General features: G+C 39.2%; 1 protein-coding gene across 4 annotated transcripts; it reads left to right on the top strand.

Annotated features, from left to right (window-relative positions):
- The first annotated feature begins 4 nt into the window (after positions 1–4).
- VSTM2A (V-set and transmembrane domain containing 2A) lies at positions 5–27,823 on the top strand. Of its 4 annotated transcripts, none has more exons than XM_032430488.1 (5): positions 5–769; positions 2,568–2,734; positions 3,905–3,955; positions 7,080–7,416; positions 9,196–16,313. In XM_032430488.1, exons 1-5 carry the CDS (start codon positions 691–693, stop codon positions 9,333–9,335), a joined length of 774 nt encoding a protein of 257 aa, XP_032286379.1. In that variant the 5' UTR covers positions 5–690; the 3' UTR covers positions 9,336–16,313. The 4 variants fall into 4 exon arrangements, with proteins under 4 accessions (XP_032286379.1, XP_032286381.1, XP_032286382.1 ...); XM_032430490.1 differs by lacking the exon at positions 9,196–16,313 and adding an exon at positions 25,080–25,295 and having other exon boundaries at positions 10–769; XM_032430491.1 differs by lacking the exon at positions 9,196–16,313 and adding an exon at positions 24,942–25,172 and having other exon boundaries at positions 10–769.
- The last annotated feature ends 176 nt before the right edge of the window (positions 27,824–27,999 follow it).

Genomic DNA, 27,999 nt, shown 5'->3' on the forward strand with positions numbered 1-27,999 from the left:
AGCTCCCAGCCCCCAGCAATCCTACACCGCAATCCTACAACTGTATTGTCCTCTTAAGCGCCGAGCGATCCAGTCTGCCGAGGCAAGAAAGATTCAATCGATGGGGAAAAAGGGCAAATTGGAAAAAAATAAATGCTCCTGCTCTCCAGAAAGAAAACGTAGACGGAGCCGCCAAGCCCCGAGCCTGCCGCGGGCTGCACGGCCCGCGTTCCTGGCAGGTGGGGAGCCGTCCGGCGCGCAGAGAGTTAAAGGCATCATCGCAGCCATTAGAGGGAAAAGTTGCGGCGCGGCGAGCCCGGTGAAGTCCTCCAGCCCGCCCCCCTTGCCCACTCCCCACTTCCCGAGCTGGCTCGGCGTTTAGGGAGGGCAGTGATCACGCAAGCCGGAGCAGCGGGCTGACGTTGGACGAGCTGCCAGGTAGCTGAAAGCAGGCAGCGAAGCAGCGGAGGCACTTCCCCGCGTTGCAAGCCCGAGTGTGGACTCGAAGCCTCTCCGAATCCGAGCCAGCTGGTTTTAACCTTCGCGAATTGCACTCCCCTCTCCCCAGAGCCAGTCCTCGCGGAGTGAGCAGCAGGATGTTTGCAGGGTCGCGCGCAGGGCTCTGAGACTGAGCCTCTGATACGTTTGCATTCCTATCTTTTTGGGCTTTTTGGCTGTTGGCTACACTGATGTGACCCCCCCCCTTTTGGAATGATGGGGATCTTTTTGGCATATGTTGGATTTGTTTTCTTTTCCGTTTTATATGTTCAACAAGGGCTGTCTTCTCAAGGTAAGTCTGTGCTCATTGGCAAATATACATTTGCTTGCGGAGTGTGTGTGTCTGTGTGTGTGTGTGTGTGTGTGTGTGTGTTCTCTATATTCCAAGAACGGCCAAGCAGATGTAGTGAGATTCTTAGCAAGTAACAGTGGAATAGTGTTCTGTTTGGCGTTTTTATTTAAAGTTTACTAAATAGTAGGCAAGCTAGATTTGAGAGCAAATCTACTTTGTGCCTGACAATGAAGTGGGTTCCTGGGCAAGTGCAAACACAGGGTTGCGTGTGTGTGTGTGTGTGTGTGCCTTGTATCTGTGTGCATGCACTGGGTAACCACTCATGCATACATAATCATGGCAAACAAACAGCTGGGGATGGGGGGCTCTCCATTGCCAATCCTCCTCAGTGTAGGCAGAATTGGTTTAGTTTCCTTTTTCTGGGTCCTTGCGACTTCGTTTGCATGTGTGTTTATCAAAGGACAGAGTCCTCTGAGGACCCATAAAAAGGCACGACTTGCATTACAAGCCGCAGCAGCCTGCTGAATCCAGTTGTTCGGGACTTCGCAGGCTGCAGTGATCATTTCAGCACCATGAACAGATCACATCTCTGCTGCCAAAAGACTGCATCACTTCTGCAAGCAGAAATGCCATATTCCTCCTTCCAGCTTAAACAGAAAAGTCATTTTCACATCAGAATGTCTTCTTTAACATCTGCTTCTTCCTTTAAGTATAAATACAGTTCCCCTTCAGTTGAGATCGTTTGGTATTTCCTAAAATTTTGAAAAGACACACTGATGGTGCCTCTTTAAAAAGTGGGGGGAAAGAGCATCCACCCTAAATCAGTCCTGCAGCCCCTCAGTCCTCCTGTCCACGAGTGTGCGTTGTAACTGTGCACTTCCATCAGCCACAAATCTCCCCAGGATTACTTTTAGGGAAACATCAGTTCTTCACAAAGTATCCCTCAGACAAGATAAGAACAACCACCCAGAGCATTCCATGTTAAAGAAATGCCTTTGGGAGAAAGGGAACATTTCATTTTTGTGAGTTTCACCTTAACTCTGAATTTGCAGACAGGTAGTGTCGTGACTGATAGTGAAAAGACTGAAAAAAAAAATCTCTGGTGACTTCAAAACAGTCTTCACTCTGAACTAAAACCAGGTGTGTGATTCTTACCTGCCATGATATATGGCAATTTACAATACAGCTTGACGAGAACAAATATGAAGGTTAATCTAGAAAGAAAAAAATGTTCACAGCTTAGAAAGTGTGCGACTCCTTTCGCTGCTGTGGCCTTAAAATCACAGTTGCTAGTAATTGTTTTGATATATCAGGCATGTGCATTTTGACAGGTAATCATGATCCATTCTCTATTACTTGAAACAACCAGTTAGTCAGAGGTTGTTTAGAAACTTAGAGCAAGAGGCTCTCCTCATATATCAACTTGACAGATTTGTCAAAAATGTAGCTCATTGAATCCCTCTGTAAGTTTTGGGTAATGCTGCAATCTGACAAAAGGTATATGGATCTCACTATGGGCAACTTGGCTAACAGAGGTGAGTTATTTGGCAAGCTTGTTAACCTTTCCATTACCTGGACTTCATCAACAACAAAGTTATTTAGGCATGATACCAAAAGTAAACATGAATGAGGCAAAGGAAAAGGGGTTGGGGAACCAGGCAAAGCCCGAGAAGTCACACAGGGGTTTTGTTGCCCTTTTTTTTTTTTAAGTCCAGGAAAAATGTAGAGAGCTCTCAAGGAACGAGACGCTGACAAGGGTGGTGTGGGTATTCCAAAAGGATGCGTTTCTGTTTTGCAGCAAAATTTACCGAGTTTCCGCGGAACGTGACGGCGACCGAGGGGCAGAATGTGGAGATGTCTTGCGCTTTCCAAAGTGGCTCTGCCTCGGTGTATCTGGAGATCCAGTGGTGGTTCCTGCGGGGGCCCGAGGACCTGGAGCCCGGGGCCGAGGTGGCTGGTGCGCAGGTAGCCGAGTCGCGTCGCCCGCAACGCCGCGTGCGTCTGTCCCACTCACCCCCTTGGTCCTCTAGGTGCACCCAGGGATACTGGACGCCCCTGGGGACCCTCCTGGCTCTCTTAGCGTGAGTGATGCCAGGGGGTGAGCCGGAATGTGTCCTGGTGACATTACGTTAAAACCAAGGAGGAAGTCGGGTTGTGGAGTGTTTCCCGATTAAAACTGGGAATAACCTCCTCCTTTTAGTACCGGCTATTGTCAAGCTGTCAGTAGGGGGGGACTACTGTATTGTTACAGCCCAGGACACTCTCTGTCCCCCTTCCAGGACGGTGGGGTCGGGAGGGATTTTTCTGTGTCTCCATCACACACACACACACACACACACACACACACACACCTGTCAGTTCTTCTCACGACTGAGGCTGGGAGAAAAGAGATTGGGAGGAGGGGGGAGAGAGAGAAGAGGGAAAAGGAGGGGTAAGGGGAGGTGGGCGTGGGAGGGAGGGAAAGGGGAAGAAAGTGGGGGGGAGAGAGAGAGAAAGGAGGGGCGGTGGAAAGAGGCGGCGAGGTGCGAAGGTAGAGGGAATAGGGAGTGAGTGAAGGAGGGGAGCGGAGGCTACTCTTGAACACGCTTGAGAGGAGAGCGGAGGGGAGGGGTGGGAGGGGAAGGGGAGGTGTGGAGAAAAGGAGTAGGGACTGGGAAAGGGAAGCAGCGGGGAGAGGAGGGAGAGAGAGGATCACAGCAAAAGAGGCGGCGGACCTGCCCAAGCGAAAAAAGAAAATCTGGAAGAGACCCCAGAGAGGGGAGGCAGGCCGGGCAAAGACGCAGACTCCTGTCCCCGCAAACTTCCACTCGCGCCCGCGCCCCCTCCGGGCGTCCAGCCCTCACCAGCCCGCGGTGTCCGGGAGCCGCATCCCAGCGCGCGCGACTCGGCAGCGCCCCCGCGCGGTCCCGCCGCCCCGCGCAGCGTTGGCCTCGGCGGCAGACCCGCCGGCTGGGGCTGCGCTGGTCCTCGCCGGTCTCTTTCCTAAATCACCCCAACCGAGACGTTCCTGCTACCACGACTGGGTCTCACCGAGCCTCGCCGAGCCTCGCCCAGCTGGCTCGGCGCGGCTGCGTTCCGGATCAGGACGGGGACCGTCGGGGTCCCGAGTCTGAGCATCGTCTCCTTCTCCCGCAGGTGGAGCTGGTGCCCGACCGAGACCCGGACAACGACGGGACCAAGATCAGTGTGAGTATCACAGCGACAGGCGACAGGGGGCGCGTGCCTTTGTCAGCTGCCAGGCAGGCCCCAGGTGAAAATTAGGGGAATTTTAGGTTTTTAAAAGCCTTTTAACTTACTGTCCCGGAAAAAGGCAATTTCACGAACGCAGGACGAGATCCAGTTTTCTCTTTCTTATTTACTGGGTACATAAAAATTGAAGCAGATTTAGAGTTGATACAATAAAATTATTTATTTCAATATCGTAAATATTTAAACAATTACTAGAGAATCATTTGCCAGCCAAGGAGTGTGACACTTTCTTCTTACTCTTTTTGGCACTTACATAACTGTAGCAGTATAGGACTGCAATACTAATATTCATTCAAAATCACAGAAATACTTATCCTTTAATAGGAAGTAAAACACTAACTTATGAAAATCTTCCTAGGCAGGAAAAAATTAAAGCATTCAACAGGATGTTGAAATTGTATGGAAAACAACTCAATTTTCAATGTGATTCATAATTCATGCAATGTATTTCTAATGACAATGCTCAAAATCATATAAATATAAAACCATAAGGCAATGTAAATATAAAACATAATTCGTGGAGGTTGACCTATTGAAAATAGAGTTGTATTTTGACTTTTAATAATGCTATGTGAAATTAGAAATAAAAAGAAAATTATATTTTTTTTTTACTACACCACCAATGAAGCCTCCTAGAATCACTTTATGTTGATAGAACTGCTTAACTCATTCATAAATAGTAAGCAAGTTTTCATTACTAGAAATGAAATAGTTATATAAAGTCAAAGTACAAGGTCTGCTTAGCATATATGCTATACATAGGAATATATATATAAGTATATATTCTTACTATTTATTCATTTTAAGAATCTAAAAATATATTAAAATATATTTAAAAAGAAAATATATTCTGAAGCTGTTACAGTAGTAAAAAAGTCATATAAGATTGGAGTTATATCACAACTAAAAGTATGAAAATATATTGTACTAATAGAACCAAATTCTGTGATGTAAGTGTATAATCTCAACATGGAAGCAAATATCAAACAAAAATGAGACATAAACCAAAAACTACAATTTATATTCATAAACTCACTGACTTTTTAGAATATTTCAATTCAATTATTACGATATTACAGAAATTATTGTTTTCATACAGTGCTAGAAAGGTTTTACTGGTAAAATCAATTGTTGACAATACTTACCTTAAATATTTCATTTTTATACATATATGTAGTGGCTAGATTGTTCACTGACTATTCATGCTTCACCCTTCGGCCATGATTATATCCTCCAAAGACCAGTAAGGAATAGCCTCACACATCCTGAACTAGGGAGCCATACAGTTAAGATACATGATCATGCACATAACTACTAACAGTATTATCTATGCTAAAAGTTCATAGTATCTAGTGAATCAGCAAAAGTTCTGGTTACAGACTGAAATAGAAAGAAGTTTATTCCCAGTTTAACCAGTGACCTTGGTCATGTGTCTTAAACCAGCAGTTGTTAACTTAGAATTCTCAGGAAAGCTTTTATCAAACACTGATAGGAGCTGTGCCTCCTTGAGATGCAAGCTTAATGTTTCCACATTAATCCAAATGAGGCCATTTTCTTTATTATTATTATTATTAGTTTGGAGAGGGGGAGAGAGAGGGGGGAGGGAGGGGCAGAGGGAGAGAGAGAACCTTAAGCAGGCTCCACTGGGCCAGTGCAGAGCCCCGTGTGGAACTCGATCTCACGACCCTGAGATCATGACCTGAGCTGAAATCAAGAGTTGGAGCTTAACTGACTGAGCCACCCGGGTGCCCCCAAATGAAACCCTTTACTAACAACTCTCCCTAGATGATTCTAATGTACAGTCAATGCTGAGAATCAAGGACCCAAACCCCCAAACCTCAGTTTACTCTTCTCTAAAATAATAATCATATAAGTACTCCAACTATCTCAAACTTTATTAGGAGACTCAACTGAGACTATATTTGAAACTATTAATCCCCATTATTGTCATAGTATGAGTATCTTAATATGTAATTTTGCATACAAATAAATACATACTATGGTTATGGTTCAAATACTGATAACTATTCGTATATATAACTCTGTATGTAAAAACCAATGAACATTTCCCTAGTTTCCTTAATTACTTATGGCCATTTGAAAGTGTATGCCTTCTTTACTTCATTTCTCTGTCTTCCAAAATCATGCAAATCCTTAAACCCTGAGTGTCTGCTGAAATCCATCATCCTATCATGGATAATATATGATGTATGTAAAATCTAACTGTTCTGATGAAGATGTTTATGGATATACACGTGTTCATGTATGTTACATGTAACACAAACTTATAATCTTTTAATATTTACATATAATTTTGCTATTAATCTGGCATAAACATTATTAGGAGAAATAAGAGAGCCAGTTTTAATTTTGAAAATCAAACCAGTGTCCGATCGATGGCATCTCCAGGTCCAGTAGCATAAAGACCCTACCATGGCAGGGGGTACGCACTCTGACCATAAGACTCCAGGTGACCTTAATCTGTACCCTGAGCCACACCACCCCAAGACTATTGGTAAGACTGCACCAAACATTTGAGTAGACTGTTAAATATTCACACCTATTTTTGTCAGTACCTTTAGTAAGGCATCCCAGTGCGGGGATAAAAACACATTCTCAAACTCTGTTGTGAGCGACAAAATAATTTTGTGATCTCTCAGAGTTGTAGCCTGCGGTGAAGAAAAGAGGCTGTAAAACTAAATCATTTACCATATTCTGTTCGTGCTTCATTTGACTGAGCTATCCAGGCAGAGGTCAATCTCGTGGTTGGAAAAATGGCAGGACCGCTCCTGGAACCTGGGAAATGGGGACCACATGGCTAATAGAATCTGGCGCTGGCTGGACTGAACTAATTATTCCATGATTTTGTGAAGCCAGTTGTTAGTGCAATGGGATAAATATGACCTGCGTATTTGACTGTTGAGAAAATAAATAGTTCTTTGACTGTGGCTATGAGGCCATTAAGACCCTTTAATTTTCCAGCATTAGCAAGCTCAGGAGCAAGTGCGGGAACAAAACCGTCTGATGTAGCACTTTATTTTTTTTACCTGCAATTTTTCAGACAGTGAAAGTCCAAGGCAATGACATTTCTCACAAGCTCCAGATTTCCAAAGTGAGGAAAAAGGATGAAGGCTTGTACGAATGCAGGGTGACCGATGCCAATTACGGAGAGCTACAGGAACACAAAGCCCAGGCCTACCTGAAAGTCAACGCCAACAGCCATGCCAGGAGGATGCAGGCCTTCGAAGCCTCGCCCATGTGGCTGCAAGATATGAAGCCTCGCAAGAATGTCTCCGCGGCCATTCCCAGCAGCATCCACAGCTCTGCCAACCAGCGAATGTACTCCACCTCCAGCCCTCAAGCGGTAGCCAAAATCCCCAAACAAAGTCCACAATCAGGTATGGAAACCCATTTTGAGCCTTTCATTTTACCACTCACAGACCTCCCCGCAGGAAGATTGGTCAAGTAGAGTAGACAGATCTGTGTGTGATGGTTTTGAAATTGGAGACCTAGCTCAGTTGAAATAATGATGGGATGAGACACGGGGAGCTTGAGGCTCGCCTTCACAGAGGGTGTGAGTTGCCTGTTGAGTCGCTGACAGTTCCTCATGTCCAGGGGACCTCAGAGCTGGACTTTTTTTTTTTCTCCCCTTCTGTATTTACACACTATAAGAACAGTAAATCATGTAATGTTGGTTGCATTATAAATGCATGTTCATTTTCTCTACAGATTTATGTATTGATAATGGCCCAAATTAAGAGACTTTCACTTAATCAAAATGTAAATGAAAGAGACAACACATTTTCGGCGGCCCATAGCTTTAAGGCAGGATTGTTCTCCAAGGGCTTTTGATTTTGAAGGAGAAACTTCAGCTGCCTGTGATGAAAGTGATGATGATAATGGGAGGAAGTGAGGGGGGGATGAAAGGCAGTAAGTGGTGCAGAGATAAGGCAACTCCCGTAAATGTGCCTTCGATGCCAATTTAGGAGCTTAGTCACACATTTCCAAAGTCAGCTGTGCAAGTTAAAGCTGTTCTGAATGACATTAATTTATGCAATCACTCAGCCAATGGAAACTCATTGAAGTTTTAACCTTGATGTGGGATAAAGGCTCCTTGGAATGAGCAGTACCCTGCACAACCCCGTGACTGTTCTGTATTTTGTTCAAACACTTGACGTAATATTACAGGGTGAAGGGAGCAGAAAAATATTTAATCTATCATTCTTTAAGTTTTTCCCTTTACACTTTATCTTTGAAGAATTACTGATACTACTGTTGGTAATAGAAAATTACATTGCTAACACTCAGTGTCACTTTAGCCATTAAATACAAAATCCTGGTCATTTCATTAGGAGGATTTCAAATACATATATATATATATATATATATATGCACTTTTAAAATAATGTGTGTCAACCTAGGTTTCCTACTCATGCATCACGTGCTAATGGATAGGATTTGTAGGCAGCTTGACTAAGGGTCCCTGGAAGTTTGTTTGCATTGCCTTTGAATGTAGGTGAGCAAGTATCCCAGCATCCCTTGGTCATGGCAGTTTCCGCCAATCTGATAAACAAATAGCTTAGTCTCTTAGCCACCCTAAGGCTCAATGTGTGTGGCTTTGTTTCATTTTCCTCTTTCTCATCGTTTTTGTTTTTCAAGTTAAAGAACAAAACCATAGCTAGAATGTACATTACACAGATATCTATATGCATGTATAACCACATATACATATCTAGCACACAGAAATACATTTATATATGCGCCTAATGGTTAGAAGTTTTGTAGCCATTGTTTGACAAAGAGTCAGTGTTTCTGGAGACATTGTCCCCCTCTCCTTCATGCAAAAACAAAAAAAGAAGCCAGACGTTATATGCAAAATTACAGAGTAGCTTCAGCAGACAGTTTAGGACCTTATTCGTGAGAACTCCAAATCATGAAAGTCAAATTATTAGCCTACATAGAATATTCCAAACTAGATACCATAAATCTGTTTCGTTGAATAAAATCAAATGGATTACCTATTCCAGTGGAGGGTTCTAAGCATGGAATGAAATGTCCTATTTCTAAATTATTTACTTTTAGATGAAATAATATACTCTAAAAATATCTATTTTAATATATTTTTCTTGGTGTTGTGATTGGAGCTAAATAGTAAAACTCTCAATGTCTTCTAACAGTTTTCAAACAGAAGTCACTGCTTATTTTCCACCACACCAAGCCTTGCTTGTTGCTTTCTCTAAAGCAAGACGGAAGAAGGGAAGCTGACTTCATGAAAACCTATATGCATCCAAAGCCATCTGCTTATAGCAAAGATTAATATGAAATATATCAAAATCTTTAATTTCTATTTTTTTCTACCAGTGAATACTGGAAAATATTTTCGATACGTTTAATAATACTTTTTAGCTTCTAGTTCAGAAGCTGGGGTTACCTAGCCACCCATCCTATCCATGTGTAAGTTTCTGTGCTTGCACAATTATTGTATAAAATACAGTCTCTGGGATGGATATGTATAGAGTAGATTCACTGTAATACCTACATCCTGGTTTATACTTTTGCTTTATAATTTTTCAGGTTATATCCAAATAAAGCTGATTTCAATACTCATGCTTCATTTATTCACTCTCCATCCTTTTGAGAGCTTCTGTGCCAGGCACAAGACACAAAAATGGGAGACATACTTCCTCTCTTCAAAGACTGTATATTTTTATTTGTGAGCAAACAAAATATTTGTAAATTCCACTGATCATGCATCTTTTTTTTTCTTACTCTAGTAAAGGCAAGACATGACGAAGACACAAAAATTAAAATCTTGCTTTTACAGGCCAAGTGCTATAGTAGACTTTTGTCTGTTTTCACTCGATACAAGGAGGCATGCTTATCCATGGTACATGTGTTACAAAAGGCTGGTTTATCTGGCCTTTTCTCTTCATGATAGTCTTAGACTTAGTTGATTACATTATTTAGGCTGAATTACTCAATTCTTAATTTGTAGTATTTTCCTGTCAAAGAATTTCTGTCTCTATTCAGGAAAAGTATTGGCTGAAAGGAATTTGGTATATATACATATATATAACGTTCAAACTGTCATACAATTAACCAGTTTTCGTAAAGCAGAAATCTACACCAAAAAAAACGATGGAAAAAGAGCCGATTTCCATCTATACACCACAAGATAAAGAAAAGATTTAACTGTCATTTAATATAGTACTCCCGTATTTTTCCAAAAGTTAGTGAGCATGTGACTGTACCCTCCTCCTTTAAACTGTTTACCTTTATGACATCTCCTTTTAAATTCATTTGATAATCCATAATTAAAACAATGAGGAAAAGTGGTAAAGCAAACAGATAAACAAAACTTGGCTTTCGCAACCCCTTGTTTTCTCATCTCCAGTTCTTTTGAACTCTCTCCAGTTTTGTGCACTCATAACTAACATTAGAAGAAATGTCCTATAGATGTTCTGAGGAGGAAGAATTCCTGACTCTGGCCCGGAGTGGTTTCATTCCACCTTCACAGAGAACGCAGAGACTTCCTTGAGCCTCTCCCCTCCCCAAATACCCCCTATACCACACCATCCTCTACTTGAGTCTTCCTGTCTCACCCTCCTTCCAGAAGCCAAGGGTGCCCTCCATAGGCCACCCCTCCAGCCCTCCCTGTGTTCCTGTCTTCTTTCCCTGCTACTGACCCCTCCCCAAGCCCTGGAAAACTGGCAAACCAAACTGAATGCAGCCCCCACTTGCCTCCCCAGCCGCCGGCCACCATCCGGCAGGGGGCGCCGTCGCCCACTCCCACTCCTAGCGCCTTCTTCACCGCCAGCCCTGCAGTCTCCAAACCTGTCCCCTCACCTCTCCTGTCTGGTCCTGCGCAGTTGCTAGGAGCATCTGCCCTCCGACTGGCTGTTAGAGTTCGAGCTGTCTCGTAAATGCAGTCCTGTTCTAGTCTCAACTCCCTGATCTAATCACCCATTTTTAAGATTTTTGACTGCTAACTTTCCCCCACAAAATTCCTGCACTCACGTTCCCGATGCCGATTACTCTCCGGAGAGCCAGACTAGGCTTCACCCTGGTCCCCCAGTCCATCTCCACAAGCACTGTGGCAGGTAGCGATGACTGCACGTTTGTTGACGCTGCACCCACCGGGATGTGGCACCTGCCCCCCGGCCCCAACCCGGGCTGCCCTGTGGCCACTCTGACAGTAGGGTATGAAGTCGTTATGCGGCTCATGCAATGCCAAGTCTAGATTTAGCCTTTCTGAGGGCAGGCAGCATCAGCTGTGGCCTCTTGGAAGCCGGGCACCAGTTAAGAAGTCCAACTACCTTGAGACCACCTTACTGAGTGAAGCCCAAGCGGCCCAGCCTTTAACTTCAGTCCCTGCTGCCTTTTCAACCAGCACTGCTCAGCTGAGCCCAACTGACATGACTCCTGAGAGATTTAAAAAAAAAAAAATGTTGTTTGAGGGTACAAGGTTTTAGGTTTTAGGGTGGTGAGGCCCCTAAACACAAATACTCAAAACAACTGAGTTTATCTTAGCTTCCTCACCAAAAAGAAATGTTCTTCCTCTGGTGTTCCCAAATTCTTTTAATCACATCATCGCAAACACAGGTCTTGTGGAAACCTGGAAAACGTTCTTATTTTCTCCTCCTTCGGTTGCCACAGGGAATTCGATATTCAGTCCCACTGTCTCTTTAAAATATCCTTGAACAACTGCATCTTTTCTGTTCCTCCCAACAGGGACTTAGTTCTCAACATAGGCCCTCTTCACTTTCCCCGTCTCTTGCAACAGCTCCTAATACCTTGCCTGTTTAAATGCTAATGCACCGAACAGAGCACAACAGAGCAAGTATGAATTACTATTTCCAAAGCACTATCACAAACTTTCTCATGGTCTAATTTCCAGCCTTGTTTCTCCTGAGTTCCCAATCCTCACGCCCATAATCTTCTTAATTAGTATTTCCTCAATGTTTTCAGATACCGTCTTACCTCTGTGACTTTGCAAATGTGTTGTCTCTGCGTGGGTCTTTCCCTCTTAGCCGAGTTCCTACTCAAATGCAAATTCTTTTGTAAAGCTTCCTTGGATCCTCTTAGAATTGGTTGTTTCCTCCTTCAAGGCTCCGCAGCAACTTGTTTATGCTTCCTTTGAATCCATTGTTGTGCTTGTAGTGTAGGAAGTCTTCCCCGGGGCTTTCCTCCTTTCTGGGCTGGATTCCACCCTACGTTCTGGGAAGCCTCGGTCTCAGGCACTACGGGGTAGTTGGTCACCCAACAATAACTTCTAGGCTGCAGACATTACAATTTGCATTTGTATTCCTCCAGGTGCCTAGAACAAATGGAGTTCATGTTTGCAGGAGAAAAGGAAAACAGACAGGGACAGTAAATCTTTGTTTTTATTTTTTTTCCTTATAATTATATTTGCATAAATAGATAATACTACCACTATTCCAAAACTGACGGAGGCTAAACAGTGTTTCTCAAAGTGTCCTGCAGACGACTCAAGCCAGACTCACCAGGGAGCTTGTTAAAAATTCATATTCTGAGACTCCACCTAGCACCTTTTGAATGAAAGTCTCTGAATCTAGAACTGGAAATAGGCATTTTTATGTGCAGCAAATTATGAAAATCGTTAGCTCTAAAAAGTTCTTACGGGTGAGGAAAACATTTGTATCACTTACCATGAGATAGGCATGCATGTATGTGATGCTACAAAATATTTGTACGGCAACTGGTCTTTTGCCATTATTTTCTGCGATTGAGATGGACTTTTGTGAAGCTCTTCTCTTCGCTCTGGTGATCAACAGCTGGCACTTACAAGAAAACTGGCCGTGGTTGAGGGGTAGTTATGTTTCTACGTATGGAGTCTCTAGTCACTCAGCAGGGATGCTGATTCTCTGAACTCCAAAATATGATTATTGTGCTTTCACCGTGAGCTGAACCTGAGCATTGAGAGGCAGCTGCTCCTACAGCTGCTAGAAACCAAGAGCTCCCTGAAGTTCCTCTGTGGCTGATAAACATGGCTCCTCTCCAACAATGGCCAGATTTAGCAAGCATGATCTTGAAACAGAATTCAAAGCTGGTGCGGGGAGGCAGAGGCGGGGCTGAGGGTCTTGCAGGAGGCTGTTTTCCTCATTTAAAATATGAGGAAAGTGTGTGTTGCCTTTCGGTAGCGAGCCAATAATATAATTTAGACCTCAATGTTGATTTTGGTTTAAATGATCCAACTTGGCTGCTTACACAGGTTAAATTAATTTGATCACTGTAATTCTATCAGTTAAATGGCTGCTATGTAAATCAAGTGTCTATGAATAAGGTGAAAAATAGATTTGAGGCAGTGCTTTAGATAATACAGGCCACTGGATCTGCTAGAGCTGTGTTTGAACCGGAATTAAGTAGATTAAAAGTCTATACCGGCTAAATTCGCTCGCAAACCCATATTTAACTCATTGAAATTCAGTAACTAGCTGAGCCCATAAAACCAAGACCCAGCTCTATGTTGGAAGGGCTTTTCAATGCACCACTGGCCACATTAGGATTCACTTGTGATTGCCGGGAGCTCTGTAGTTGAGGAGACATAAAGCAGAATTGCCCGTGTTATAAGCTCGTCTCTAACGATTGCATGATTTGAGATATCAGAAAGCTGCCAGGCGAGCAGCTATCTGGATAGATAACCAAAGGTTTGAGAAGTTGCTGGAAGACTTAATTCTGTTGGTCAAAGTAACATGTGTCCTAGAAAAGACAAGCGTCCCTTCTCCCAAGGAACACTGTTGTCACCCAAAGCCTAACACAGGTGCATTCATTTCAGTCGCAAGGGGCCATGGGCCCAGCAGCTAAGGAGGAAGGCCCTTCCCAAGTCACCTCCATCACTCACAGCTGGCCATGTCTCCCTTTCCTCATTTGTTAAATGGGAACTATGGTATGAACCTCACCAAGTTTTGAGAATTAAATGAAATCATATGCAGAGAGAGCTTGGCATTGATCAAGCCCTCAAGAAATGATAACTAGTTGCTGTATTAATATTGTTGCATATGCTTTTTTATTATTCTGATTATTATTAGGAGCAATGAGGTGCTGAGAGTAAATGGTCTACACCACCTGGCTCCGCTGTGGTGCGTATTTTCCTTACTGGGTGAGTGTAGGTGAGGGGTTAAAGAAGGATTCATTCCTGGCTTATGTTTTATCATGTATAATTTCAGAACTTTCTTTTTTACTTCTGTCACAATGCTATTAATTGATGATAAATTTTCCCCTATATAACCATACTAAATATATTAGCGACCAGCTGTCTTGCCCAAGGTTGTAACTAGATCCTTACTGTAAAGCGTAATAAAATTCCAAAGGATTGTTAAGAATTTGAACTCTGTGGCCTGAATAAACAGCATGTATTTGGAAACCACAATTATGCTCACTGGCTGCTAACTCAATTAAATTCAAGCTTTCAAAAAAGACCCTCAGAATTTTTAAAGTCATAAAATGATCATAGATACATCTAAAAACATAAGTAAGAACAGGTAAAAGCTTTAAAAAGAAAAAATAAAATGGGTTTAGAACCAGTAAACCCCAGCTTGTTTGTGAGCGAGCTGTGTACAAAATATCTCTGAGCCTCAAGAGCCATAATGTATAAAACAGATATTAACACATATGCCCTAAGGGGCCATTTTCTGCATTAAGAGACATGATGTATTTTAAATATCTATCAGAGTACACCTGGCAAAGAGTTCAGCCATGGTTGGTTCCTTCCTCTTTACCTACAGGATTTTAAAGCATATTATTAAATAACTATGATTTAAAAGGGTAATAAAGGAACATAAATATGAATAGAGATGAAAGAAAATAAGAAGAAGCCTGGAAATCCCTCAAATTATATAAAATATTTTAATATCTGATGAGCTAAAAATATAAGAATTAAGGAAGGATTTATTTAATTAATAAGTGACAAAAGGAAACATTATTGTAATTTATGATATGTACCCAAATGAACTCAAATTAATTAAAGAGCTAAGCAGAAAAGAAAAATCAGAGAAAGATTAGCATAAAATCAGAGGCCTGAGGCTTTGAAGATTTAGAGTTACAAAATATGCAAGTGAAAATAACATTTTACTATAAGTAATTCAAAACATTTGTTTAATTAAATCAAATTTAAGTAAAAAGTGATACAGCAGACAAGGAAATATGTGTGTCTAATACTTAGGAAAAGAAGAAAATAATCTCAATTTTACATATGCTATAATTATGTAATCCATTCCAAATGATTTAGAAATATCAAAATAAACTTAATTCTCTATTTGACAGCAAAACTGAAATAGAAAATACTTGGGGCTTAATACGTAATTTTCAATAGTAACAACAACAAAAAGTATAAAATATCTAGTTTTTTAAAAAACAATCGCAAGTAGTCTAAATATGAAAACCATTGGAACACTTTGTTCAGAGAGTTTAAGTTGGAATAAGTGAATGAATATGCATGTTTTTGGATGGACAATCTCAATTTTAAATGTGTCAGGTTTTTCAAAAGTATTTGTAGACTTGATGTAATCTCAGTCAAAACCCTAGTCTTCTTTTAAACCTTGAAACATATAATCTTGGCAAAGATTTTTAGAATCAACATGTATCATCAAGGTTACAGTGACTTAGGCATTTTGCTATATGATTACTTGCACGGTGAATTGGTACTTTCCTTCTGGAGGAACATTTATCTGGAAAGCTCAGTCACAGGGCTTTAGACCGTGTGACCCACTCATACCTGAGGTGATGTTCCTGGAAGGAAAGTCCAAAAAGATCAGTAGTGAAGCAAGCCCAGAGGCATGAGCGGAGATGCTTCTCACAGAGGCCTTCCCAAAACAGCAAATACCCAAATGACCAAAAGTAAGGAAGTTACTTGAATGTGTTAAAATGTTAAAACCATGCAGTGAGTATTACGCAGGTTCTAAAATCAAGTTTTAATGAAATTAGATGAGATTCAATACAGAAAACAATGTGACAAATACAGGCTACAAAACATTAAAGTAAAAAATAAAGAATACAAAACTTTAAGTCAATCTGAGATACTTGCATAGAAAGATGATAAATATATGAAAATGTACGGCAAAAGTCAAGATGTTATGATTTTTAATTATTTGATTATTTTGTGTGTATAATTAACATTTATACAATGATAATCCATTGCTTTTGTTATATGGAAAAAAAAAACCACATTATTTAAAATTTCCCAGATTTAAAGATAGGCTAATGATGGGGTGCCCTGGGTGGCTCTGTCAGTTGAGCATCTGACTCTTGATTTCCGCTCAGGTCATGATCTTGGGGTTGTCAGACCAAGCCCTGCATCACGTCGGGCTCCATGCTCAGTGGGGAGTCTGCTTGTGATTCTCTCTCTCTCTCCCTCTCTCTCCCTCTGCCCTCCCCCCACGTGTTCTCTCTCTCTTTCTCTAAAATAAATAAATCTTAAAAAAAAAAAGATAGACCAATGACAGCTCATGAGAGAGAAAACTAACAAATAAAATATGTTCAACAAATTACAAAAGACAAAGTAAAATAATGGGTGTGATTGCGGAAGTAGTGACAAATTAAAAATATATATACACGCACATGTATGCACACATGCACACATTTATACGTACATGTATACATGTGTGCATATATATATAGTAAAAGTACTACTAGGAAAGCGGCATACTCGGAAATTGCTAGTAGCATGGAAATTAAGAACACTGTATGTTACTTCCTGGGAGCTGGATGGAGAATCTGACCCTCAAGTTATTCTTTTTGTTTTTCTAAATATAATGAGTGTGACCTTGATAAATTTATTTTGATTAAACTAATCAAGCACACGTAAAGTCCATAAATTAAATATCATGCAATCATTTTTCCTCTCACTAGTATGACTCATTCAGCCCCCAATTCAGAGGGAGTTCAGAGCGGTGAGCAATGGTGCGGTCGTTGGTACTATCAAGGAAAATTAGTACCCTGGAAGATTTATAAATGATAATTATGTTTTATTTAATATGTCTTCTAAAAAGTCTGAGAGAGCATTTTTGCATGAATTTCGAACCCTATATGCATTAAAAAAAACCCAATATAGGTTAAACTCTTAATGCTGGAATTAAAGCAAATTGTAAAACTAGGCGTTAGGATTCCTCATTCCACAAAGCTGATGACTGTGGAGCCCTTGAAAAAATAAAAAGTAAGAAACTACATTAAGCAGTTTCATTATCTTCACAGACACGAGCATTTTAATAAAGATTAAGTAATGCAGCCACTCTACATTGTAAAGTAGGGGGGTCTTAAGCATTGTGAAATGAGGGGGTCTATTATGGGACTGATTTCTTTCTTGTGTCATTTATATGTTTTATTTTATAGGCGCATTCTTAGCAGCATCTTCTTCAGCCATTTGGAACATATTTGAGTTTTAATTTTTCTAATTAAATAAATTTATTAATTTTCTGATTTCTCTTAGCGCTGTAAATGGTTAATTTAAAAAATAGTACATTTACAGAGCAAGCAGTAGAAACACAACTACTCAATAGAAAAAAAAAACCCTTTAGAATGTGAAAACTCAATTTCCAACAGTCTGAAAATATAAGTATTTTGAAGATATGAACTATGTCTTGATATTTTTTATGTTATTACAGTGTCTAGCATTGTGTTTAGCATGTAATTAGAGTTAAATAGATGTTTAAGGATTGGGTATGATGTTTTGGTTTATGTATAGTACAAACCACTTAGGATAATACCACTGCTGAGAAGATACATGAATTCTTATGTAATCTGGTCAACCTCTAACAAAACAAACCCAGACACCTATGTTTTAATGGAGAATACACTTGGGTCATCCATCGTTGCATACTATAACAACAATATTCATTTATTTAAAATTATATTTAGTATCAAATTATGTTTAGGAAGTTCGATGAGCAGTCCCTGGCAACTATGTACTTTTATTGTATCTGCATGCCTTGATAAAAAGGATATGGATTAAAATTATATATTGCTTCATCTCTGTTAATTATTTAATTCTGATGGCTAAGGTCATTTCTGTTATGAAGTTCATTTATAAAACATTCTAATTTAGATAATTTTGAAATAGCTGGATTAAGGAAAAACTACAACCATTGGCTCAAATTTGGAAAATATATGGGTAAAGTCTTAAAACATTTTTCTTATGTCAAAAGAAGTGTGTTTTCTGAAGCTATATAATTGGTGTTTTTCTGTAACCTGTTGGCATTAGGTCCTCAAGGAATTTTTTCCTCAAAAGCAAACATTGCTGACCAATTAAAATTAGTTTTTAAATGTAGGCAAATTACTGTATGAATTATGTTGCTATCTTAACTTTCCAATTTATATAAGAAGATAAGCGAAAATTGAAATCGCATATTTGCAACTTTTTTTTCCTTCTCTTTCCTTTACTTCTGTGCCTTTATTCTGAGTGCCTCAGTTGCCATTTCCCTACAAATGTGAGATGTGTTTCTTTCTTTGATGAGGGATTCTTCTCTGTTGATGTTGGCGAGGGGCATTTCTGTCACGGTGCGGCAAAGTGTAGGCAGAAAGAGAGATCCTTTATTTCACCAACTAGTGAGTGGTGGCTCAAATATGAAAATACAGCTTGCTTCTCTCTCCGCTCAGTAGTCAGTAATTCTCGCTGTGGTGCACTTTATATGAGCGTCCTCACTCAGGGCACACCAGTCCAGCCCACTCGGATGCAGAGCCATCCCACTTTGACCCCGGTTGTCCTCATTATTTCCTCCACTCCCCACACTGAATGTGCTTATTTAAGCCCTTTGAGAAATTTGGCATGCTCTACAATACCGTCCGTGCGTGTGTCGTCCCTAACAGGGAATTTGTGATCACTCCAACAAGATGTGGATTAATATCTACCTTTGCATTATGAATAAAGATTATGCTAATTAAGAGTGAAAACACACATGCAAAAGGCATATTTAAACTCCATGAGTAAATAGTTGCAAGCCCCTGAGCAGCGTTTATTTATGTACTGGTAAATGTAGTGCTAATAATAAATCATTCTTATCCATGCATTAAAAGAGTTATTAAATGTACATGGTATTAAAAACTTCACTCTCTGGAAACATTTGTTTTCCCCTAATGTATATTGCTCTCTATTCCATTTTGTCAGAGCAGCTCATATTTCCAAATATTTCTAACAGGCAGAATTGAGAGTCTAGAGTTTTTTTGCAGTCATGAAGAGCCTCCAGAGGAAATTGTGATGCACATTAGCTTGTAGATTGAAACCGAACTGGTTTTGAACCTCAGCAACACCACTTACTAGCTGGGTAAACTCGAACGCATTGCAGGTTCAACAGCTTCAGGTCCTTCATTTGGAAAATGATTATGATGACCTCATGAGACCACAATCAGAGGTAAAGAAATACTAAGTGTTCAAGAAATATTTGCTCATCCTGTGTGCACCAAGATCAGTCTTACTTAGATGAATGAGTTACAGTTGGTGTGTGCTGTTTTGAGACACACAATGGCCTTAGCAGGTGGGAGGAACCAGCACTTTACATGTTCCTTCTCAAGTCACTGTAGGAGGTAGGAACCCTGATATCCTGCCACGGACAGAGTCTGGAAGATTCTGTGGTGTATGGCGTATCAGCCATGCACCTTGGCAATTAGAGTTTGTGTACATGGGCATCTGCACTTTCTTTTTCCTTCCCTCAGCTACAAGAAGAGGCCTCATGACTAGAACAGAGGTATAAATTTGCTGACGAAAAGGAAAAAGAAAAGGAAATTTACACAGCTGCTGCCAACGTGCAGGGGCACAATAAAATAGGCAATTTATGTATTAGGTCAAAATGAAGCACATTTCTTTTAAAAAAAAAATTTTTTTTTCTGGAAGAAATTGGCAATGGATCCGTAAGAATTCTAATAAAAAGATATTCTTTTCAAAAAATTATAGGATAAAATCATCCTATTATTTGACCTTTCCCCTTAAGTAGTGATTTAGTATGTGCAAACCTGAATAAAAATGGCATTAAAAGCTAGCTCAAATTTTCTCACACAGCTATTTTCATTTCTTAAAGCTGACATCTGTGATAAAAGAGAAGTATGTCAAGGGGTCTGTCTGTTCCTAGAGCTGTAATGGACACTCCGTTCTTTATAAACTTGGCTCCTTACAGTCAAAATTATTTGACTGATGCTTCTTTTATTATTGGAGTATTTTCAGTTTTAGGTTTGCTCAGATGATAAGCCTCACTAATATTCACTTTTATAAAATAAAGACTCTGGAGTCAGACCGTGGAGTCACAGCAGGAGAGAAATTGTTTTCTTTTTCTTTTCTTGTTCCTTTTGACTCCACTCGACACTCAAATAGGAAAAAGAAGAGAATTATACTCCAATTTATAGACAGATGCCCTGCATTGACTGTACCTCACATCTAAACCAATGAAAAGTTGGACTCACGTAGGAAATTTACCTATCAGAAAATATTCACAGCCGAGAGAAAGTGGGTACTTGAAGAGCTGGTATAATTTAGATGGGATAAATTATCCAGATAGTTGTGTAAACGCTCCTCTTAGTTGTTTGAATTCAATACCCGTATCCTCTTCTGATGCTTTTTCCTGGTGGACAAGAGCTCGGGTGGTCTTTCTCACTCCATCACTAACTAGTGGTGGCACTTAAAACAATCAGCTTAGCTTTCTTAGTCCTAGGCTATCAAATTGAATAAAAAGCTTGGAGAAAAAGAAGTTCTTAGAAGAAGACATGTAGGAATGATGGTGGAGCCACCTTTTACTCAAATACTGAAATGAATTTGGACGAAGCTTTAAGCTCTAAAATTCTATCATATGAAAAGTTCAAACTATTATTATGTCATACGACATTTGGTACACTATATGGAGCAAAGCAAGCTTTACGTCTTCTTAAGGTTTAGGAAAACTAAAAGTCTGATGATGTTTTTGTATCCCGTATTTATCAATTCTGAGTTGGGGAGAAGAAACGTTAGATCAATTTTTTTTTTCTTTTTTTTCTCTGAAGCATGTTATGGCCAATGCATTTTTCTCTGAAAAGATTAGTGTACATTCAAATAATAGCTTCACATCTTGATTGAACAGATGTGGAGACAATGGAGCAAGATCATTTGCCTCAGGGAGTCTCATAAAAAAAGCACGTCCTTATTCTAAATTGATCTGACTCGCATTGCTGTTTCTTCATTTCTTTACTTCACCACCTATTATCCATGTGACTTAGGGTGAGGTATTCCATGTCACTGAGTTACATTTTCCTGATCTGTACATTTACTGTACAGAACTGTTGAGGGGATGAACTAAGACAATGTATGCAAATTACCTAGTGCAGATTCCCTGACACATAGTAGATGCCCAATGCGTTTTAGTCATTTTGGAAATTGATGTGAACAAGAGGGATGCTACATTATTAAACATGCCCAGTGTCTTCCAGCCTCATGACCATGCATGCAGGGAAGAAATGGCAGTACAGATGGAATAGTTTAAAAAGGGAGGTGCTAAAAGGGAGCTAAGTTCTTCCATCTGGCAGACAGATGAGAGGGGCAAGGCCGACTTTGCAGTCTGGGAAGTTGTGCTAAGTGAAATGAGGTGGGGAGATGCAGGACTGAGCTCTTGATGGAAGTGGTTCTCACGATGTGGTGTAACTGCCGCCCATCTCCACCGGATTGCACAGAATGCCAAGGTCTCACTCCTGAGCTGTGATTGTTTTTTGTTTGGTTGGTTTTTGGGTTTTTTTTTTTTTTTTTTTTAAAGCAACAGATGGACTTTTTTGTTCTTTGAGATAATAATTAAGTGAAGATAAATATTTGAGGCTTTTCTTTTCTTTTTTCGTATTTCTCCTTAGCCAAACTCTCTTTTGTCACAGTCAGCCTCTTGAGAAAGGCTTGCTTTTCCACATCTCAGTGAAGGTGATGTGACAGTGGCTATTGCATGAGGTATAAGAAGAGCTGAAAACTGGACGCTAAGTTTCTGCACTCCTTAGACTTCTAAGGAGACTTATTAGACCTTTCCATTTGCAAAATGGAGAAAATACCTCTCCTGTGTTGCAAAGGCTTGGGGAATTACACCTGAGAGAGCACTATGAAAATCTTTAAGCATAAAAACAAATGAAAGTCATCGTTATTAAATAGAAGTCAAAGGACATCATGAAATGGCATGCTGAGTCAGAGAGAAATCTCTGAGACCTCTTAGGCTGCTCTTTGGGCGTGCTATCTGCACATTTTCTTCGCATAATTTAGATAATAGTATCTCTCTTCTTCACAGGGAACTTTGTGTAAGGGGAAATGTTTTAAAACTTTCAAGGCATTGTTTTAGACATTGAGAGTCATAAAAAAAATTGCTGAAGTTTTGTCCCTTGCCTGTAATGAGCTTACAGTGTAATCAGTGGGATAAGCTATGAATGTAATGAATTACAAGTCAATGTAGGCCATGCTGAGGCCATTGGAGAGGCAACGCCCATATACTGTGAAGTTCAGAGGGGAGTGAGATTACAACTGGCTGGTGGGAACACACAAAATGGGTGCAAGTAGTATGAGGGGAAGAGTTGCTTAAATTCATGGGCGTATTAGGGAATAACAGATCACCCTGCCTGGTCTGGGCATAAGGCAAGAGAAACCAAATAAAGCAAAATAGGTGATCCAACACAATGTCTGTCATACTAATATGCAAAAAAAATAATAATACACAAACAGTTATTATGCTCAATTTAGAAAATGTAGAACAAATATGTTTCTTATTTAGGATCTTAGAAATGAGAGGCAGCAGAAGAAATTGGAGCTCAGGGTTCCTAACTGAGTCCTGGCTGTCATTATTTCACAAAAGTAAAATGTTTCTATCAGTGAAGGTAAGAATAAAGCATGATGAGTGGCCAAAGTTTGACTTTAAAAAAAATAATAATAACTTTCTATAGAATAGAGTATAATAACATGTTTGATAATAATGTAATATTCAGAATAGTGTACATCTGAATGGAAAGGACTATGATGATTATTTGTTAAAAGAACACAGGACAAATGACAGCATTTCAGAGTCTTAGGTTTCACTAAGTCCTTGGATTTACAAAGATAAAGGAGTCCATATGTCTTCATTCAAGACCTAAAACAGAAGAGAAAAACAACCAGTGATTTGATGATAAAATTGCTTTAGAATCTAATGTACAGGGGGGAAAAAAAAGCTTTATAATTGTCCTGACAGAAATACATTTCATTTAATAGAAATATGCTAGGAAATGCATGTATCTAGAGCAGATGCGTGATTACTAGAAAAAAAAATACTATGTTACAATGGCATATTGCATATCTGATGGCAGTTCAAAATTTTAGTAACCTTAAAATACACTTTACAGTATGCAATTGGGCTTCTTTCTGATTATCCTGCTTATGTAAATTTTGTTTTAACTTGCACATGCTGGACATAGTATGGTTGGAAATGTTGGGTCAAAATGAAGTAGCGGTTCCCTTCATATCTTTTTGGGAATGATGGGCTCAGGTATTTCCTATGAAGGGTTGATTATTTGAGGAAGGGGCAGCAAAATACATGAGGTCATGTATTTGTGAGCCAATCTGCAATGCCTACACTGAAAAGGAAACCATTATTTCACAAAATATCTTTCTTGAAGAGTGAATCATTTTGTTTGCTTTTATTGCTCTTAGCATTTCTTGAACCTTTACTCAATATCAGACATACTTTGTGTCAAGTGCAGTTGGCTATTCAAAGAGCCATGTAATCATGTCTTTCTTTGCTTTCCTTCCTTCTTTCTTTCCTTCTTTCTTTTTTCCTTTCTTTTTTTTTTTTTTTTTTTTTTTTGATTAAATGAATCCTTGTCAAAGAATTTCTCTTCAAAAGATAATAGGAATACATATTTAATTTTGGAAAGCTCTGATGCTAGTGGTTCTACATGGATTGTATATATTTCCCTTGCATGAACTTTGTGCTGAGAGCTTCACATGACCTATCACTTTTGCATTGTTGAACCTTCTTACCCGGCTTGAATGAAGGCACCCTGCTGAGACTCACCATTAACTGCAGGGTCTTCAGCCATTAGGTTTCTATGAGGAGATACTATGTTAAATATATGGCTCACTACCAAACAAAGACAATCAATGGCAGCACTAGAGTAACCTAACCAAAAACAACAACAACAACAACAACAAAACAGTAATGATTTGATTTAGTCTACTAAATGGCTATCTTAGAACCCCCAAATGTTTATTCTACAGTGACGTTTTGAGAGCATGTGTTTTTGCCTCAATTTTTATCATTTGGCAATATGGACCTGAACATGATTTAGCGGAAATATTCAAAAGATTGAATTTCCATGCCCTTACCCCTTCAAACTGTTTCAATCTATCTCCAATTAAAAAAAAAGAAAGAAAGAAAAAAGAAAGACCCCCCCAAAAAAAGAAAGAAATTCTTAGAGCCTCATCACATTTTTGTTTTCTTACAAATAAAGGTATTTAATACATAATTAGTAGCTAGAAGCTTACTGAATTAAATACATGAAGAAGTAAATGCAAGAATACCATTTAGTTCTCTCCCTTACAGTGTCCTCAAGCTCTTTCAAAAATTTCCGACTCTTGATAGCACTTAACTTTTCCTCAGATTTCAAGAGTAAACAATTGAGAAAGATCTTTCTCTAAAACAAAATGCCCTCATGCACCCATCCCAGAACACATTCTCCCCGCCCTTGAGAATCCTGCTGCTCTGTTTTGGTTCTACTCCTGTGGTTTTATGCTTACGCAGTAGTAAAACAGGGGATGCGTTTTTTTTTGGTACCAATAGAGGAATAACCAAATGACTAGAGTGAATGATCCTTAAAGAATTACTTGAGGGACGAGTCTGTGGATTTGTTCCTCTCAGGGTTCCCAACCATGGGATGGCATTGTTTGAAAACAGACAAAACAAAACAAGACCAACTTCCTGGGACTGAAATACTTTGTATGTGTTGTTATTTGCAGTGCATGCCAAGACATTCATGAGCACCAGAGCCAAGCTGGCGAGCTAATTAAATATATATATGTATGTGTTTAAAACAGCCTAATAAGGAGCATTGGAAATCTTCAAGATGAGCGAATATCTTATAACTTCTTCCGCAGGTGCGAGGATAGCTACAAGCCATGGACTTTCTGTCCTGCTTCTTGTTTGTGGCTTTGTGAAGGGTGCTTTGCTTTAATCTAAAGTGCTGACTTTTTTCCAATATCACTTTCTCTTCTTAAAGCAAAGAGCAAATCGCCTGTAAAATCTACGGAGCGGACAGCAAAGTTGACCCTAAACTCCAAGCACCACTCTGCACCCACTGTTCTCTAATTACCTACCCAAGGAGCGCCTGCTTCCGGAAGCATAAATGAAGAGGCTATCACACGCTTTGTTCATAACATTTTCTTGGGCAAATCACTGGTCTTTTATTTCAAGAAAATTAGTGTGAAGTGATAGGACATTTTCTAATAGCCAGATCTATTTTTTTTTTTTTTTTTTTCCTTTTCTTTCGGCTACTTAAAGCATCATCTGACTGCTCAGGGATTGGCCTGAACGTCATCAGTATAGAAAATATTTACTACGGATACCACTGATTTCCTACTAAAAGACACATTACCTGCAGGAAACAAACAGAAATCAAAAAGCTACAGAACATAAACTACCATCAAACAAAACCCCGGTTTTGGGGCAACAACAAAATCAACACTGCGAGTCAACAAGGAGAACGTTATTTTAAATAAGACATAATAAAGGAAAGATTTTTTTTTAATTTTCTCTCTTTTTTTGGATTTTTTTCCACCTTTTTCTTGATTATATTTCTTGTTCAATGGTGGCAAGTGCTGATTACGGCCAATCCCTGTCAATCCTGGGAGGTTTATATAAATACATTTTGAGTGTTCTATATTTCAATGTATTTTAATTCATTTTGCAATTCCTGTATATGCAAACCTGACAAATTCTGTAAATTGCTTATAGTATGTGTGATATAACTTCAAAGTAGATAGACTATGACCCTCATGCAAGCTGATTTTTATCATTAAATATATAAATATATACATATAGAGATCTATATGTTGGGCCACCAACCAACTTTTTTTAGATAAAGCATTTGTTTTTCACTTATAATTCATATATTGTGTGAATTTTGTAATGCCTTGTTTCACTTCCACGGGTTTGACAGCTGCAGATGGTCACTGTTGCCCTCTGCTTCCTTCTGGAAAATGCATATTCAAAATTGTATTGGTCTCTGATAAATGAATTAATTTTGTTGTGTGTATGCTGTGTTGAAATTTGCTATGTTCCTTTATATATGGTGTTTATTGAGGTTTGAGGGTCTCTTGACTCTGAAGAATGTACACTCTCTGGTTTTGACAGCTATCCCTATATTACTATCATCATTATTATTTTCAAAAAACAATGTTGCTTCTAGAAAATTTGCCTTGGAGGTGAATGTGGAGAAGGTGAAGTGGTCACCATGATTACCTAAATTCATGGAAGAACACTTCTTGCTGTGGCTAAAGATGCTGCTTCCTTTGACCTTTATGGATTTTTGTAGCTTTGTCACTCTGTTATTTGCTGCTAATTATATTTTAATGTCTCCTAATTAAAAATTAAAATTTGGTTGTTGGCTAAATATAATATGCAAAAGATGACTGCAAATCCCCAACTAAAGAAGATAATGTGTTCAAGTTTTCACTGGTTAAGTGAATTATAATTTCAAATATTTCATTCTTATTTTTGGCTTTATGATAATTCAGATTATTTTATTTGGAAATTGTTTTGTACTCTGGCAAAGAATGATAGGCAGAACTATTAATGTGTTCCATATACACTATGGAATAGATACAGATTGAGATAGAAATGACCTAAGTTTTCCTTACCTAGAGATTCTTCCATTTTCTTTCATAACAAAACCAGAAGATCATCTTTGTAGGACCAGCAGCTCGTAGGCTAAGGTCCTAAACTGAAGCTTGAAGGCAATGAATACCTCTGCTTTTCAAAGGTAAATGCATTGATTTTCTGCTATTCAATTACAAGCAATGTGCATATTTTCATAATATCTTAACATTATCTTTGAGAAATAATGTTTCAGGCTAAAACTTTTATTGACTTCTTTTTGTCCATTTGGTTCATTATTTCAGTCTAATGAGAAAAATAAATAAAGGATTTAATTGCGCTATTTTATTAACCTAGAAATTTATTTTCTTTCAAAATTTAATACTTAAAATGCATAAATTAATGGTAAGATAAATATTTATTAAGTCTATCTGGCCTCTAAAGATCACATACATTCAAGCGTAAATTAGCATACTGATTCAAATTCAGTCAGGCTGGGAAAATCCACCATGTAATTTACTTTTACCCAAAGTTCAGGTTACAAGATTGGTCAACTCTAAAGCAAGACAGATGTGTATCTGTACCAATGATGTTTACCATGCTCGCTTGTAATAAAGGATATATGCTGGCTTGGAAAGAATACTCACTAGATTCATTGTGTCGATGTCCAAAATAATGAAGTCTTCTTTGTCAGTGGGATACCGAGAGTCTGACTCACTGGCCTCAGTGAGAAAGAACATGACACACTATATCTCCAAACTTGAAAAGTTAATGTGTAACCTTAAATACTGGACAGAAGCTTTAAAAAATTAACGAATCTGTCTAGTGGTTTTCACCTTGTATCTGTACCTCTGGGACTACTACTCATAGGTAACAATGACTCTAGAAACAAAGATTAAAAAATAAGTTACATGATTTTCTCAACCTTGATTTCTAAGATTATGAAATGTTTTTCAGAAGAGGAAGTCATAAAAAGTTGAAATTGCTTACCTGAATCCAAACAAATTCTTTAGTTCTTTCTTAAAGACTTACAAATTGCTTACAAATGAAACAATGCAAATGAAAACACTTGAGGATAAAATAGCAAAAATTGTCTAAAGCAGGAGCTCTTAATCTGAGTTAGTAAACAAGCTTGGTGGAGTCTATGAACCCACTAAAATTATATGAATATTTTTGCATATGTGTATTTTTTAAAGTTTTTAT

This window comes from Phoca vitulina, unplaced genomic scaffold, assembly GCF_004348235.1.
Source record: "Phoca vitulina isolate PV1807 unplaced genomic scaffold, GSC_HSeal_1.0 scaffold44, whole genome shotgun sequence".
In the NCBI taxonomy this organism is placed as follows: Eukaryota; Metazoa; Chordata; class Mammalia; order Carnivora; family Phocidae; genus Phoca; species Phoca vitulina.